The 17,496-nt window shown below is 44.7% G+C and overlaps 1 protein-coding gene across 1 annotated transcript in view; it reads left to right on the forward strand.

The window, feature by feature from the left end:
• The window catches only part of LOC106891428 (chromosome unknown open reading frame, human C1orf21), an 89,777-nt gene that overhangs the window by 60,031 nt on the left and 12,250 nt on the right, over window positions 1–17,496 (forward strand). Inside the window, exons 3-4 of the mRNA XM_014947944.1 lie at window positions 2,509–2,585; window positions 8,094–8,154. Of these exons, the coding sequence (XP_014803430.1) occupies window positions 2,509–2,585; window positions 8,094–8,154 (138 nt within the window). The remainder of the gene's footprint in view (window positions 1–2,508; window positions 2,586–8,093; window positions 8,155–17,496) is intronic.

Genomic DNA, 17,496 nt, shown 5'->3' on the forward strand with positions numbered 1-17,496 from the left:
CTGACTACCTTAAAGCATTTTGGATTTCTTTGTATGCTCAATGTTAAAATCCAAACTATTAATATCCGATGTCTTGAAAATGACGGGTGAAAATACTCCATTTGTATTTGGAAGAAGTATTTTTTTAATATCTGTTTTTATCAAAGCCAATATTTTGGTCAGTTTAATGAAGTATCACTACTAAAAATAATAGCTATAAACAAAGCAACGAGCCAATTCAAGGTCTGGGTGGGTTTTATTTTCTTCTTAATTCCTCTTTTTCTGTTCGTTCCTGCTGAGCAACAGATGGAGAAGGTGGCATACTCTGATTAAATAGAAGACTAGTAAGTAATAGGTAATGGAGGTGTGTTAATTACCGGAAGCAATAGGAGGGAAAGAGTAAATTTTGTAATCTTGAAGTCAAGCAAACTGGAATTTTATTTCTGTCTTCCTGTGTGAGTCAGTTAATATTCTAAATATTGCTCTGGGACCCGCAGAGAGAAGAGAACATATATTTTCCTTGTGTCTTTCTATTTGTTCCTAAGTGAGAGAAGTTTCTTTAGGCTGGGATTTGTGCTGATTCCAGCTACTGATAGAGCTGCGCTGACGCCAAACCACAAGCAGAGGTGTGGAAAGCTGGGTTCCCACTGCCTTGATTTATCACAGCTCCCGACGCAGGAGCTGTAAATCAGAGCTTCCCTTCTCTTTTAATTGAGGCGATGGATTCGCAGCAGTTTTTTGGTGGGGAAAGGTCTGTGCCTGCGGGGTGACGGTATGCAGAGACAGAAGATAGCCCAAAATTCACCTTGTGTTGCAGTAGGTGGGTGGGAGGTGCTAAGGCTCCAAAACTTACCTACTGCTGGACCATCCAGGTGTGCCATCCCAGATGTGTAGTGTGGACCATTCCCTTTTTCTGCCTCTGTGTTGTGGTGAACGAACTGGTGGAGCAGATTTGAGGATAAAGGCTCACCTGGTGCACGAGGTGCGGATTTAGCTTCTGGTTTTGGTGTCTTCTCCCTGAGACCTGTCCCTCTCTCTTTTTATTTATTTAGCACACAGTTGTGTGTCTCGTACATCAACTCATCTGAGTTGTATGACCGTGTACATGTATGTACAGCATGCATGTATATAGTCATCCCGCTTGACAGTTGTGTGTCCCGTACATCAACTCATCTGAGTTGTATGACTATGTACATATATGTACAGCATGCATGTATATAGTCATCCCAGTTAATGCTGTTAAAATTAGAAGATGCTTTGAAAGGAAGTCGTTTCACCTTCTGCTGCTTTGACTTGACATAACATACAGAGATGGTTCTTAAGGCTCAGAGAAAGGCTTGTTTCTCACTGTTATTTTCATGTAAGACACAGTTTTCTGTTTAGGAGGATTACAAGATATGCATTAAGCAGTGTTAAATATGCCATGGCAGTTGATGTTTACAGCCCTTGTAGAATTATTCATTAAAATATTAACTGCTAGACAGCCTATTTTTTTTCAAATTCAGTGATTTAGTACCCCTCTTAAAAATCATGTTGTGTTATTCAGACATTTAAACACTAAATAAGACAAAACAAAACTACCAAAATTACCTACAAAAGCACTAATTCTTGGGTTTGCATTTCTTAAATTGTCATGGGCATGACGTGCCTAAAAAATTCACATGGATTTGTGGAACGGCTGTAAAATTTGACTCGGCTCTCCCATCTGTACCAGCAGCTTTTCCTAACACACAGCACTGGGAAGATCTGGAAGGGGTCGTATCCTTCTCCAGGTTTCTGCAGACAATAGATACCTGTGTGCACTAAGCTTTGGTCTATAGAAACTTCTGGCATGAGGACAAGATGTTACCTTGAAGTGCCAGCTCTCAACTGAACTCTTTTTCCTCCCTGTGCCTTTTTTTAAGATGTTTTTAATGGCTCTGGTCCTCTGTGGAGGCCATGGTTCTGTTCTTGTCTGTAAACATGTTCTGGTTTGCTTCCTCAAGCCCCTTGTGTCCAATTTTCTGGCTGAACAGGTCAAATCTGCCGTTGCTGCTCTTGGCACTGCCATGTTTGATGTATGCTTTCTCCCACATAACAATTTTCCTACAGGTCTGGGGTGACTCTAGGGCTCTGCCTTTTCAATGCTTTGTCTTCCTTTGTTAAAGGTGCCAATTAATGTTATCATTGACAAGCCTCTGTGAGGAGCCCAGCCACAACTGCACACCTCATTTTCCATGGACTACTGGAGAGTTACTACTCAGTGCGGTGTTTGAGCACTGCCCGTCCAGGCTGGATTTCCCCTGGTGACCTGGAGGCAATCCCCCAGGCCACCAAGCCCATGACATTGAAAAATTGCCCACCTGGGGTCCTTGCATCAATTGTGTTGCCTTTAATTTTGTTTTTAATGAGCCTTTCTCATTTGGTTGTACAGGTAGAAGAGCCTGAACCCAGCAGAGTGTGACACTCATGACAAATGCTTATCGCGCTTTGTGTGTTCCATGAATACTGACGGTTTCTCTGTTTGGTTTTTTTTTTGGTGTGTTTCAGGAAAAAAGTGCCAGTTCAAATGCAAGACTTAAATCTAATAAAGAGATCCCAGGATTAGTACATCAACCCAGAGCAAAGTAAGTTCAATTTTTCTCTTTAATAGCAATAAAAACAATAAACACAGGATTAAGCTGTGACATTCCCAATTATGGCCTAGAAAAAACCAATTGGTGGTTCCAGCAGCCCTAAAACCGTACCCAATTTAAATAAAATAAGTAAGGTCACCTGTGTCTGATACCAGCAGCACAGCTGGGCAGCACTTTGTGCTGGCGTCCCTGTCCTTTGCACAGCTAAAACACAGGACTTAAATTGTGTGAGATGCATTTTGCGGTGCCTTATAGGAGCACCATACTGTGTTATTTCTCAGCTTTCTGTACAACTTCCACATACACAAAATTGTATATGCACTAATGTTCTTAAGGCTAAAACACAGGACTTAAACTGTGTGAGATGCATCTTGCGGTGCCTTATAGGAGTACCATACTGTGTTATTTCTCAGCTTTCTGTACAACTTCCACATACACAAAATTGTATATGCACTAATGTTCTTAAATACTGTCGGCTAAGTGCCCAGGGAAGTTTTTGGTAGCTCTTGATTTAGGTTAGCAGCTGTACTGGCTGGGATTAGGAATGGTAAACTTCATCCTTTTAGAACAGTCAGTTTGTTTCTTAAAATGAGGGGTTTTGTGTAGCTGAGAGTTTCTCCATCCTTCACTCACAGTTCTGTGCTGTACCTTGGCTGACATCAGTCAGCATTACATAGGCTACCAAATATTCCACTCCTGTGACAGAGCTGGTTATTGATATTAGTAACTCATTTCTTATCTAAATCACTTACATTTTAATCACTAATTGGATTGAAAATAACAGATCACATGGAATCGTATATCAGGTTGGTAACAAAGAAGTGATAAAGCTTTGCTGTTGGATTTTGAACAATACCAGAACTGCTGTTCTTTATGCAGTGCCTTCAGGGCACTTATTAACTTCAACTTGCTGCATACCAAGTACATTGTACACATTTTCAAGTCTGGAAACTTCAGTAATTTCCTAATGAGCTGACAGTATAATTCAGCCTCCTTTCAAAAGGAAAAAATCAAGTGCTTCAGATGTAATTGCAAAGAAGTTCACAGTAGGGAGATGGAGGTAAAATCACCCTTCAGTAAAGCTGTACTTCATTATTGTGACTTGTTCCTTCCCGGCAGGGTCAGATAAGTATTTAAGATGCTCTAACAGGAGACTAATCAGTCTGGGCTAAAATAGGGCTGGTTTTTTTGATGGGTTATCTCTTCTGGGGTATCCAAGGCAGAGAAGCTGCATGGGGTTGGAGTGTCGATTCTTTCATCAAACTCTGATTTTAAAAGTCCCCACAAAAATCAGAACTGAGCTTCATTCACCAAAAACCCTAAAGGCATTGCATTGGCAGAGGTTTCTGTCACAGTTCTGCAAAAATAATTGATTCGATTGTTGGGTAGAACCTCTGCTGTTTGCCCAAGCCCTTGCTGTTCACCCAACATACCATTGGATTTCTCTTTATAAAGTGGCTACATGTATTTGAGTTTCTAATGACCAGGTCAGCAAGTATCTGTTATCATGTGCACATTTTTTATTAAGGTTTATTATCTAAAAGCCTTGATAATTCTGACTGTAAGGCAGGGGGTATTGGCATTATGTGGAAAAGGGCTATTCTGCTAGAAGACCACAAATGAATAGATAAGTAATCAGACACATCTTGTAGGACCGTTCTTATCCTTGTTACTTCAAAACAAAACGTGGACTATGTACCAAATTATAAGCTCATGCCCAATGAAGGGAGTTTTAAAATGTTGGCTATAAAAGTAAGATCCTCTTCCCTTTCGTAAGAGGATTTAGATTTTTATGTCTAGAGCCCTAGACTCTACAGTGTATGTATGGAGCCAGCAGTAGATTTACAGGGGTCTTTGACAGAAATAAAGCTGTTGGTCGTTCCTCTTGACACTGAGTGCTGGTACCTGCCATATGTTGGTGGAGCTCCATCCCTGCACCCTGCTCTGAGCTCATGGTCTCTTGCTCTGTTTGCTCACTCTCACAACTGACTCTGCTGACATCTTTAGCCAGCTATGTGATCAAGTATACTTCATCAAGTATGTTGAGATATGGTTATAACTCAGGGACTACCACAGCCTGAAGCATAAAATAAAAGAAGTAGTGTTTTATACTGTTCTTACCCTGCTAAATCACAGACTCACAGAATGGTTTGAAATGGAAGGGACCTTTAAAGATCATCTAGTCCAACCTCCCTGCCACGGGCAGGCATATTTTTTGCTAGACCAGGTTACTCAACCTGACCTTGAACACTTCCAATGATGGGGCATCCACGACTCCTCTGGGCAATCTGCTCCAGTGTCTCGTAAAACATTTCTTCCTTATGTCCAATCTAAATCTACTGTTGTTCAGTTTAACGCCATTGCCCTTTGTCCTGTCACTGTAGGCCTTAGTAAAAATTCTCTCCTCCTTAAAGTACTGAAAGGCTGTGATAAACTCTCCCCAGAGTCTTCTCTTGTCCAGACTGAACAACCCCAGCTCTATCAGCCTTTCTTCTTGGGAGAGATGTTCTACCCCTCTGATAATTTTTGTGTCTTCTTCTGGACCTGTACAGAACAGGTCCATGTCTGACTTGTGGTGTGGCCCCCAGAGCTGGACACAGTGCTCCAGGTGAAGTAGAAGTAGAGCATCACCTCCCTTGCCCTGCTGGCCACCCTACTTGTGATGCAGTCCAGGACACGATTGGGTTTCTGGGCTGCAAGTCCACATGACCAGCTTGTGTCCAGTTTGTCACCCACCAGTGTCCCAAAGTACTTCTCCAGAGAGCTGCTCTCAATCTATTCATCCTCCAGTCTGTACTGGAGGGGAATAAAGGTCCATCTATTGGCAAATGGGGTTTCATTGGCCTGCCATGAAACGTCTGAAGATGCATTCTCATGCCTGCTGATGTGCTTCTTATGGGCAAAAGTAAATCTACGTTTCTATTTGGGGAGAGCTTTTTCTTCTGGAGGGATATCCAAGAACTCTACTTGGAATTTCTGTTTTTTTGATTCTTCCAGTTGCGCCCTCTGATAATTTTTGTATCTTCTTCTGGACCTGCAGTAACAGGTCCATGTCTGACTTGTGGTGTGGCCCCCAGAGCTGGACACAGTGCTCCAGGTGAAGCAGAAGTAGAGCATCACCTCCCTTGCCCTGCTGGCCACCCTACTTGTGATGCAGTCCAGGACACGATTGGGTTTCTGGGCTGCAAGTCCACATGACCAGCTTGTGTCCAGTTTGTCACCCACCAGTGTCCCAAAGTACTTCTCCAGAGAGCTGCTCTCAATCTATTCATCCTCCAGTCTGTACTGATACAGGGGATAAAGGTCCATCTATTGGCAAATGGGGTTTCATTGGCCTGCCATGAAACATCTGAAAATGCATTCTCATGCCTGCTGATGTGCTTCTTATGGGCAAAAGTAAATCTATGTTTCTATCTGGGGAGAGCTTTTTCTTCTGGAGGGATATCCGAGGGGAATAAAGGTCCATCTATTGGCAAATGGGGTTTATACAGGGGATAAAGGTCCATCTATTGGCAAATGGGGTTTCATTGGCCTGCCATGAAACGTCTGAAGATGCATTCTCATGCCTGCTGATGTGCTTCTTATGGGCAAAAGTAAATCTACGTTTCTATTTGGGGAGAGCTTTTTCTTCTGGAGGGATATCCAAGAACTCTACTTGGAATTTCTGTTTTTTTGATTCTTCCAGTTGCTTGTTAACTCTGGCAGTTCCCCACCCTGCCATGGATTTTATAATTTTACACAGCTCCTCAGAATGTTCACTGTGTGTTCCTGTGTGTGTTGCATCTCTAAATCATAGGGCAATTTTACTGCCCACCAACCTTTTACTGACAATCATGGCCTGCAAGGGTTTTAGGACCTCTGCTGGGACTTTTCATGTGTGGCAACACAATATTCATTTTCCCCCCCATTCCTTTACTTTCCTTACAAATTGTGATTGAAGTGAGTCACTACAGTATCATCTCATTTTATTAGAAACTGGATCTATGATGTTGCAAAGGCAAGAATATGTTTCTAGTGCTTACCTACCCAGAAAGGGCTGTACTGTCTTTAAGTCCTCTCCAAGACATCTGAATAAGCAGGTGAGGGGGTCGAATGACCCAAAGAAGCATTTATTTTTTTTCCCCATCTCAGGTGGAAGTGGGAACCTGAGGGACAGGCAGACAGCTGGGGACAAAAACTCACACAGCCACTGAAAGGTGAATTGTTCCCTCTCCTGAATTACCAGCTTTAGGTTTTAATGACACTTCTCAGACCTTCTCTTCTGAACTGAGCCTTCATTTATGTCCAGCATAAGCAAATCATTGTATACGTTCATCCTGATAGCAAATGAAGTATGAATGCTAAGCTTTGTAGGAAAGTGCAGGGTGTTGTTGGGCACTTGGGCAGAGTATTAACTCATTGCAGCTGAAAGGATCATAGCAAGGAAGAGGAGTAAGGAGTGGGAATTCAGCAAGCTAAAACAGCTTTTAGTGTCGGAGAAAATCTCCAAGAGCTCTGTGTCCTTCTAACCATTTGGCATCACTGTTAACACTGACACCAGTCTCCCATCCTTCCGCTTTTGCATCTTTTTTTGTCCTGCACTGAGTTTCTGGCACATTTCTCCAGCCCCGCAATGGGCCCAGGCACTTTTCCCTGCTGCGGGTCGAGAGGATGCTCCAGTTTCACCTTCCAGGAGGATTATCACTATTTCAGGAAGGAGGCTCTTACCACCCCTTAACATAAATAAAGCAGACACACCCCCAGTACCGTCTGCCATGCATCCTCATCTTTGTCTCCTCATCCTTTCCTTTGTGTCCAACCGTCCTGTATTTTTAGCTTGTAGGTCCCCCTTGGGAAAGGGCCTGGTGTGTCACCATCAGCTTTTTACAAACAACAAGGAAGAGTGTTTTCCAGCCTTCTTCACTAATGCAGAATCGTATCACTTAACCCCTCAGCCTCTTGGTGCTGCAGAATTAATTGAAGTGAACAGTCGGCTGGGTCCATTCAGGGAGCAGCAAGGACCACCCAGCTGGGAGAGGAAGGACCAGCCTGAGCTTGTAGATGTGCCTGGGTGTTGAGCGCAGAGCCTGGCTTTGGCAAGACGGACAGACCATCCAGTGCAAGCCTTTACCCTTATGTTGTAGGCATCTCGTTTTGTGGTGGTGATGTCAGCTGTCTTGGAAGGTCTTCTGTCTCGACACAGAGGGGTCTCTCACTTTCCCAAGGAAAGGTAGCAGGGCATTAAGTTTCTGCAACCTGCCTGGAAAAGGGAATAGTCTCCTCTGGATGCAGATGGGTAGGTACCATCCCAAGATTAGCATGCATATACAGTACCAAATGCAATAATCTTTCAGAAAAAGAAAAAAATGTTTAAAAAATTTGTCATTCTAGTCCTTGTGGAAAGTGATTTATGTTTCACAGTGGTAAAAATCTGCATCCCTCAGCAGCTCTGAACTGCAGTATTGGTATTTAAAATGGAAGAAGTCCTCTTGGTGCTGATGATCTTCCTTTGCCTTTCAGCATGCACATCTCTGAAAGCCAACAAGAATTCTTCAGAATGCTTGATGAAAAAATTGAAAAGGTAAGAAACAATGAAGCAAACACACATTTTCACTCAGGGGTTGGACACACAGGTTTCCTGGCTCCATGGGGAGGACAACCAGACACTGTCTGTTGCAGCGCTCCATGTTCTCCAGGCCTTGGAGGGACTCTGGTCCAAGGTACCCCTTACCACTCATGGGTTAGATAGTTCAAGTGTAAAGGAGACCAGAAAGGTAAAGAGGTTGTAGGAGGTATTGGAAAGAAACTTTTGTGGAAACGTCACCAGCCTAGGATGAATGGCAAATTAACACAAATGTTTGGGATATACAGGGACAGCCTTTGTTTTGTGGAAACGTCACCAGCTTAGGATGAATGGCAAATTAACTCAACACAAATGTTTGGGATATACAGGGACAGCTGGATAAAGGAGAAGAGCAAAGTGGGGTTTTATGCCCTTAGTCATTTGATCTTTCATTTAATCTCTGTGAAAGACAACTGGAATCTTAATGCTGGTAGTATCTGGCATACCCTGCTTATTTCTTGCTGAATCTCTTCAAAATAGCTCCCAGCTCCAAAGGTTATGAATAGTGTGGCCGTATGTGTGGATAACCCTGCCTCAAGATCTATGCTGGGTAAAGTAATGGTGCTGGAGACATTTTGAAGAAGAGGATGAATAGTTCTTTGTATAACTCATTGTCTTGATAGCACCTTTCAGGTGTTTCACAAGCCTTTTACATGAGAATCCTAGCTTCTTTGAACCAGGTACAAATACAGGGCAGAGAGTGGATTGACGTATGTGTGGATAACCCTGCCTCAAGATCTATGCTGGGTAAAGTAATGGTGCTGGAGACATTTTGAAGAAGAGGATGAATAGTTCTTTGTATAACTCATTGTCTTGGTAGCAGCTTTCAGGTGTTTCACAAGCCTTCTACATGAGAATCTCAGCTTCTTTGAATCAGGTACAAATACAGGGCAGAGAGTGGATTGAGAGCAGCCCTGAGGAGAAGGATTTGGGGTGTTGGTTGATGAGGAGCTCAACATGAGCTGACAACATGCACTTGTGGCCCAGAAAGCCAACCACATCTTGGGCCGCTCAAAAGAAGCGTGGCCAGCAGGGCGAGGGATCAAAAGAAGCATGACCAGCAGGGCAAGGGAGGTGATTCTGCCCCTCTGCTCCGCTCTGGTGACACCTCTGCAGACTCACCCTCTGGTGGGACTGCATCCAGCTCTCAGGTCCCCAACATAAGAAGGATATGGACCAGTTGGAGCGAGTCCAAAGGAGGGCCATGAAGATGATCAGAGGGGCTGGAGCATCTCTCCTGTGAAGACAGGCTGAGAGAGTTGGGGTTGTTCAGCCTGGAGAAGAGAAGGCTCCAAGGAGACCTTCTAGCGGTCTTCCAGTACCTGAAGGTGCTTCAGGAGAGATGGGGAGGGACTCTATCAGGGGATGTAGTGATAGGGTTGGGGTAGCAGTTTTAAACTGAAAGAGGGGAAATGTAGATTAGATATTAGGAAGAAATTCTTTCCTGTGAGGGTGGTGAGACACTGGAACAGGTTGCCCAGAGAAGCTGTGGATGCCCCACCCCTGGAGGTGTTCAAGATCAGGCTGGATGGGGCTTTGAGCAACCTGGTCTAGTGGAAAGTGTCCCTGGCTGTGGCAGGGGAGTTGGAACTAGATGATCTTTAAGGTCTCTTCCAACCCAAACGGTTCTGTGATTCTATGAGATAGTAGTGAATAGTGGTACCAGAACGTAGATGGGATTCTGAGACTTCAGGAATTAAGTGGGCTATTTGGATCAAGCCTAGAACAGAAGCCCAAAGCAAGGTCTCAGCCTTTGCTTATACCTTGAGCTATAGGCACTCACCAATGTACTCTTTACACTTCATATTTTGAAGTGGGAGATCTTATCTAATACTTGATATTAAATATTTGATTCCCCAATTGTAATAAAGTAATTAGTACTCCCGAGTTGTAGTGTTGGATTGCAGAGTAGGAGGGCAATTTTTACTGTGATGACTCTGAATTTCTGCCGGCACTTTTGGTCTTAGGATTTGGAGTGCTGCAGCAGGTGAATCTCTTACGTGTCCTAAGCAACAAACTTGCTACACTACTTAAAAAAAAAAGAAAACCATTTGATGAAAGCAAAAACTTAGATAAAAGGGAAGAGTAGAAGGAGGAGGAGTTTGTAGATTCTTGAGAAGAGTATTTCTATACCACTCTTTCACAGGAGTAAGATTTTACTTAACCTATATGCATTTAAAAATAGAATTGCTACGTATCCATAATATATCTGCCTCTCCTTTGAATAAATCTATTCACTCTATAAATATTTAGATGCTTTTCTGGACATCATCACCTTCTCTAATGTCAAACACAAAATCTCTGGTGAAATGGATTTTCCAAAGATCTATTTTATCTACAGACCAGACCATCTGATGGCTGTATCTAATTATGAATTGAGATTAGTTTTTGTTTTTGAGATTTGTTTCAGGACAGTAATACCGTTCGTTCATCAGCTGCCACATTGAGATGCATTTGACTGTCTCCTCACTGTTTGGGCCATGCTGTCAGATGCTTGCAGATGTTCTCCAGGGCTCTTGTACTAATTTATCTTCTCGATCAGGAGATTGCCTATTTAGAGGGAATATACAGTTTTATCTGTCAAAGAGAGAAAGACAGCTCCTGTGCATTTCAAGCTGCTGACAGTTGATGAGATTGGCAGGGGTTAATGCACAGCTGAACATGGGATTTGCTTTCTCTGGGGACCTCCTGTGCCTGAGGAAACAGGCTTCCTAAGAGAACTTTTGGGGTTTTTTTAATTAATCTTTGCCCACAATATGTTGCTTTTTAGGTGTCTGCCACAAGTGCCAAACAGATTAGAAAATGCGAGGGATTTTGTTTGATCCCTAAATAGCATTTTGAGTCCCTTCTCCAGGAAAATGGAGGACAGCAGTCGAACAATTAAAAGAATTAAATCACTGAGCAGCTCACCAGTTACAGCTGAAACAGTCTGCAGAAGTGTGGGCCATTGCCTATTATTGATGAGGTCCCCAAACATGTTGTAAAGGTCATTTGGTGACTGTGGCCGTGAGTAGTGTTGGACTGGTAATGGAGACATGCTGTCCCATCACTGACTTCCTGGGCTGTGTCTACAGAAACTCTACAGTCAGAAGCAAAACATCCCCCAACTTGTGTTGAAATCCCAAGGGGTCTTAGGTCATCTCATACTAATGAGTAACAACAACTCAATGTGTGTGCTACCAATCAGAGAGGAAAATTAAATGTGCATTTAGGACTCGGCAAAACGATTAAATGGACAGGAAGGTCATTTCTGCAATCAAAGTGTGAAATGGAAAGAACACAGGCTGGTGTTTTAGCAACTGAAAATATGAAGTATTTATGAATCCTGCAGATCAAAAAAAAAAAGCCTTAATGAAATGGTCTGGAGAATTCCTTTAAAAATCTAGGGGCTGTCGGTACCCAGCACGCGCTCCTGGCTGCCTCTGCGGGCACAGTGAAGCTCAACTCTGTTCTGCAAATGCCACCCAAAGGTAAAAACCAGAATGTCAACCCCAGCACACGAAGCTTCTGTCTACCAAAATTCAGTGTCAAAACAGTGTGAGGCATTCAGAGGGAGACATCTGTTCCTATCTCTGCGTGAGTGGCTGTCCCTGCTCAGAGAGCTAGAGCTGAGCTTGCCTGTGTGGAACTGCGTGTGATTATGGTAATTCAATTCTTAGGGCTTGCTGGAAGGAAGAAATGCTGAAAGGAAGGCTCGGCACTCGATGCCGAGGTAGGACTGACTGAGGGTGTCAAAGTCAGCCCCACACATGGGCTTAGATGTTCCTTCCGCTAGAGACAACCCGATCATTTCAGAGGCAGCTGAATTTGAGCTTCAAAAAAAAAAGCCAAAACCTGATGAGAAGCCAGAGATATGAAGTTATGTAGGAGGCTGGGAGTGGCTGGGTAGAGTTAAGCAGTCAACAGCACAGGAAACAGTAGGTATATGTCATACATAGATGTCCTATATATATGACAGACCACGGAGTGCTTCTCATGATGATGTTTCCATGGCATAGCAACATGCATCCAAACAGATAGGAACCAGGAGATTGAAAGGCTGAACAGATCTCAGGGCAGCTGTGGGATGGTTTTCAGCTGATGGGATGCTGATGTAGTGGCAGAGGGTGAGCACAGCTTTGGGGCAACACCAAGGCTGTGGATGTGCACTGCGCCAGGAGAGACGAGGAAGAGGAAAGACCAAGCAGGAGACCCAAGAGTTGTGGCAAAAGCTGGCTCAGAAGCGCTCCTGACATCTGCGTGGGGTTTCACACACACTGAAGTTACTGTGAGTAGAGTCACGGGCTTTGCTTTTGGAGACAAAAAGGCACACGAATACGAAGACATTGGGAAGAAAACAAAACAGAGACAGGCAGCTCACCCGGCGACAGCGTTATCATCATTTTTTGAAAACTGGGCTTGCCTAAAGTCATATAAATATATTCCAGCAGAGGATAAGCAACAGGTTATAGCAGCAATTAAGCTCGAGGAGAGAGCCCCTGCAGAGTAAATTAGAAAGACGTGGGTCAGAGGTGCAAGTGATTTGCTTAAGCTGAGAAACCAAGGCAGAAATATGACTTTGGAAACCCGTGAAGGAAGCAGAAAGCAACTGACACATCCCTCCTAAAGTGAAGGCAACAGCACTGGATAAATTTGAGATCGGCTGCATGATGCCCAGAAGAGGAGAAATGGGCCCCACCAGCTGAGCTGGGATGGGAAAGTTGCTGCACTCATCACTGTGTGATAAATCTGGTTTTGAAATGCCGTTGCTGACTGAGAAGATAAAAATGTTTCCTGGTAACAGCATCCCTGTCTGCGTGACACCTGGTGTTTTCTGCTGGCTGCAGTGAGAAACTGTTGCAAAATTAGGCCGTTTGTATTGGTATTCGGGCAAATAAATTAGTTACCTGGGTTCTCTCTAATCTAATAGCACAAGGACTAATTTAGTCAGATATTGGATATGGATCACAAAGAGTGAAATTCTCCAGCCTTTGGGGTTTTTTTTCCTTCCTACATCTCAGCTTTACTTGGACCCCGATTGTGCAGGACCACACGCAAACTACACTTTACCCCCTAAAAAGAAATACTATGATTTGAACAGAGATTCTATGATTAGAGCAGAGAGTTAATCCTGGGCACAGTCTCTGCAGGCTCAAGTCCATAGACTTGAGGGGGCCCTGTCCCACCAGGGACATGCATGAAAATAGGAAATAAAAGCAAAATTAAAAGCTGTGACATATAAAATGTTGAATGCGGAAAATTTGCCCAATTTAGCACCTGCTACTGAAAGCATCTTGATGATGGCTATCACAGAAAATGGTCTGAGAAATGACTGCTTTCTCTGAATCCTACACACAGATCTGTAAAACGATCATCAGAAATTATCTCCTTTAAATATATGTTATTACTGCAGGCTGTGGCACAGTGTGTAGGCAGCTCTCTTACTGTAGGAAAAAATACCAAGGCTGAGGTATAATGGAACAGTTCACAAGCAGTTTCTAGGATTATATCTGGGGATTGTACCCCCAGAAAAAAAAGCGTCTCTGGCTTTCTGGTTTTAAAAAAATAACCAAAAAACAATCCAGAGGAAATCATCCCCAGTCCCATCATTTTGTTTCCTACATGGCTGCAGTGGCTTATAAAAAATAATCACAATGCAAACATGCTCATGGAAAAAAAAGTGAGATTAAAAGGTGTCATAGAATGTGAAGGTGTCTTGCTGCAAACCCTGTGTGGCTGGTGGATACCTTGAGCCTGAGGCATCGTGTTTCTGCTGTGCAGGGCATGTCTTTTGGGTCAAGAGATGACTCGGTCTTGAATGCCGGTGTCAGAGGAGGTTTGCAGGGGTTTCTCCACCAATCCACCCACCTGGCTGCCGGCAGCCGGGTTGGAGACTACTGTTTTGTTGTTGGAAGCCATGGAGAGATGCCCAGTGGCATCCCCTCGTTAGTATACTGGGCATGAAAACATGGGGGGGAAGACACAATGCAGCCTCTTGTATCGTATTTAAAGAGTGCTGTTAGAAATGGGGGGAGGGATGGGGTTGCTAACCGAAACGCATGCAAGGACAGAATTATTAGGCTAAAGCTCATTAGCAAAGTTGATTGCTCTTAATGACTCTATTGATTTTTTTCTCTAACAAAATAAGAAACGGACAAAAATTAGCACAGTATACAATTATTTAGTGCCACCTCCCAGCATTTTCTTCCCATCCTTTCTGTGAGTGCTGTAAACAAAACCAGATTGATGAAGAGCGTTCCCACCGCAGAGCCGGGCTCGCCTTTCCCAGCGCCGACCCTCTCCTCTCAAAGGGCCCACTGTGTCCCGCAGGCCCTTTCAGCAGTGGCAGAAGAAAGGGCTGCTTGGTGCAGCTCATTTCCCTCTCCCGGCCCAGCCGGCCTCCTCTTCCTCCTCTCCTGGCCAGGCCCGGGCCGTGAGGGTGCTGGTGCCAAGCTGCAGAGCTGTGGCGGAAGAAGCATCTCCTGAGCTGCCTTCTCTCCCTCAGCGAGCACAAAAGGCTATTGAGCCAGGAAAGCTTCTGCATTCGGGCAGCGTGGGGTTTTGTTTATTGGTGTGTCACCCCCAACAATGGCCAAAAGGGCTTTTCCTGTGATTTTTTTTTTTCTTCTTTTTTTTTTCTTCTTTTTTTTTTCTCTAAAAGGATATCATCAGTCCGGGTAGGGGCACCAGGATGGCAGTGCTATCTTCTTCTTTTTTCTCTAAAAGGATATCATCAGCCCGGGTAGGGGCACCAGGATGGCAGTGCTATCTAGATGCAGCGAGGGGAGAGAACGGGGGAATGAGCCCTTCTGGTTTGGGTACAAGCAGCAGGAAAGGAGCATAAGGCTTTTTTTTTTTTTTAATTACCTTAAATTCACACACACGTGTTAAGGTGTTTCTGTGGACATCTACAGAAGCTGAAAGTTGGATTTTGAAACTGCAGGGGAGGAAAACAGGATTTCTTGGGAATTACCTAGACTTGGATGCAGATGTTCCCATTCTCGTCTTCCTCAGTGTAGTTCATTTGCACGATCAGTCATTAAAACTTAGTTAATAGCCCATGCTATTCAGGGGTATTAAAGGGTGGCCCATGTTATTAGCTCCATGCTCTGTGCCTGTGGTTTCTCTGGACACGGGAGCCTGCGCCCCTGGGCAGCAGGGGACAGGGTTTGGCCAGCAATCCTGCCACACTCATTTTCCACCCGTGATGCTGCTCTGTTGGGGGGGGGCACGTTTTTTCACCTTCTCTGCTTTTTTCTTTTCTTTCCTGACACTCATCTGCTCCCAAAAAACACCCCTCACCATCACTTCAGTCTGAACTCAGATACTACCACGGTTCCTCTGCTCACGCCGTGGTGCTCAGCTGCTGACTGCCACTTCATGTGGTCGGTATTTCAGTGTGGTTTCTTCAGAAGACCTTACCAACTTTGCAAGCTGTTAGCTCACTGTTTGGAGTGAGGTTTTGCCCAGCCCCACCAGGATAATTTCCTGTCTCAAGCACAGCAGGCCTCTCACTGATTGCAGCTATCATCTCCAGCATCTATCAAACACTTTATGAAACAACCGGGGGGCGCAAAAATTGACATTTTTAAAGTATTTTGCTGGATTTGGGGCCATGGTGGTTAGCAGGACCAAAGCAGCCTTCCTTCTCTGCCAGCTGGGAGGTGGAGACCTCTCCTGCCTTTCTGCCTGAGGAGTATGAAGGAGAAACCCCCATGTGTTGGATTTATAAGCAGCAGAGATGGCAGCTTTATTCTTTCTCTGATCTTCCTAAGGAACAATAACCTTGTTATTACTGATTAAATTTCAATTAGGGAATAGGTTTTAGACAAAGGCTTTTTGTCTAAAAAAAAGAGAATTGTAACTTTTTTGGCTTCTTTGTAGCCTTGTTTCTCCCCTTCCTGCTCTTTTTAGGATGATAAATACCCATTGCCTATTCTAGTGCTCTGCCACCCTCAAAGTAAAGAAGTTCCTCCTCACGTTTATGTGGAGGGGAGACCTTATTAATCCTTATAAGTTGAGGGAGGATGGAGCCAGACCCTTTTCAGTGGTTTCCAGTGACAGGATGAGGGGCAATGGGCACAAGCTGGAACATGGGAAGTTCCACTCAAATATGAGGAAGAACTTCTTTACGGTGAGGGTGCCAGAGCCCTGGAACAGGCTGCCCAGGGAGGGTGTGGAGTCCCCTTCTCTGGAGATCTTCAAGACTCACCTGGATGCAGCCCTGAGTGATGTGCTCTGGGCAACCCTGCTTTGGAAGGGGAGTTGGACTGGATGATTTCTAGAGGTCCCTTCCAACTCCAACAATTCCATGATTCCTCATCTTGCCCTTGGGTGTTACGGCGATTTGGGCATCGAATTAGCTGCTTGGGTTGGGGTTGCAGGTCCGTGCCGGGCTCGGTGGGTGGAAGAGCCACATGTCACACTGCAGGAAGGCGTGGGAGGTGTTTCTGGCATTTCAGGTGGTTCTCACCCTCCTCTTCCTTCGGGCTGCGCTGCCGCTGCCCACACACAGTGGTGGGAAGGAGTGGGATTCAGGAAGCCTGGGAGGGCAGCAGCTCCCTGCCCACCAGCAACTGAGGGCCATGGCCTTGAAGGCCACCTCCGAGACAGCGACGTGCCTCTGTCCCCTCCGGCATAAAAATGGAGATAAAGTGTCTGGCAGGAGCAGTCTGGCTCTCAGCAGCCTTCAGGTGGTGGGCGAGAGGCGGTATTTGAACACTGTAGGAAGGACTTCTTTAGCATGCTGCTTTTTAAGCAGTTTCTTGGCATCCTTTTGAGGAGCAAGGCGCTCGGTTGCCATAGAGCAAACCCAGAAGCAGAAGAACGGCAGGAGGAATGGGAAGGAAAAAAGGCCAAACAGCTTTCTTCAGTGTTTTGGGTCTGTTTGAGGCTTTCATGGCACTGCTGGCCCCCGGTGCAGAGCGTGGCGGGGAGTGATGGGCCACAGGGCTCCCTCTTGAGCAGGAGGCCGGGGAACCAGGTAGATGAATCTCCTGGAAATGTCCTGAGCCTCAGTTACCAGTCACCACTGGTGGCTTTCACAGCTCTATAGCATGTTGGACAAAGCCTTTGTTGCCACTGGTTTACTCTCATGGTTTTGTCCAAAAGTCCAAACCAATGGTTTTGGGCTTTGCTCCAAACTGTTTAGGCGTTCCTTTTTTCTGAGTCAACTCTTTTACTTTAAAAAAAAACCTTTTTTTTTTCTTTCTTTCTGGGTCAGTGATTACTGGATTGAAATTAGGGCTGATCAGTCTCTTGGGGATTTTTTTTGCCATACTAAGAAAGCCCTTTTACTACTAGTGTTGGGCCGTAGAGAGC

The sequence above is a fragment of the Calidris pugnax genome, unplaced genomic scaffold (assembly GCF_001431845.1).
Source record: "Calidris pugnax isolate Ruff unplaced genomic scaffold, ASM143184v1 scaffold30, whole genome shotgun sequence".
In the NCBI taxonomy this organism is placed as follows: domain Eukaryota; kingdom Metazoa; phylum Chordata; class Aves; order Charadriiformes; family Scolopacidae; genus Calidris; species Calidris pugnax.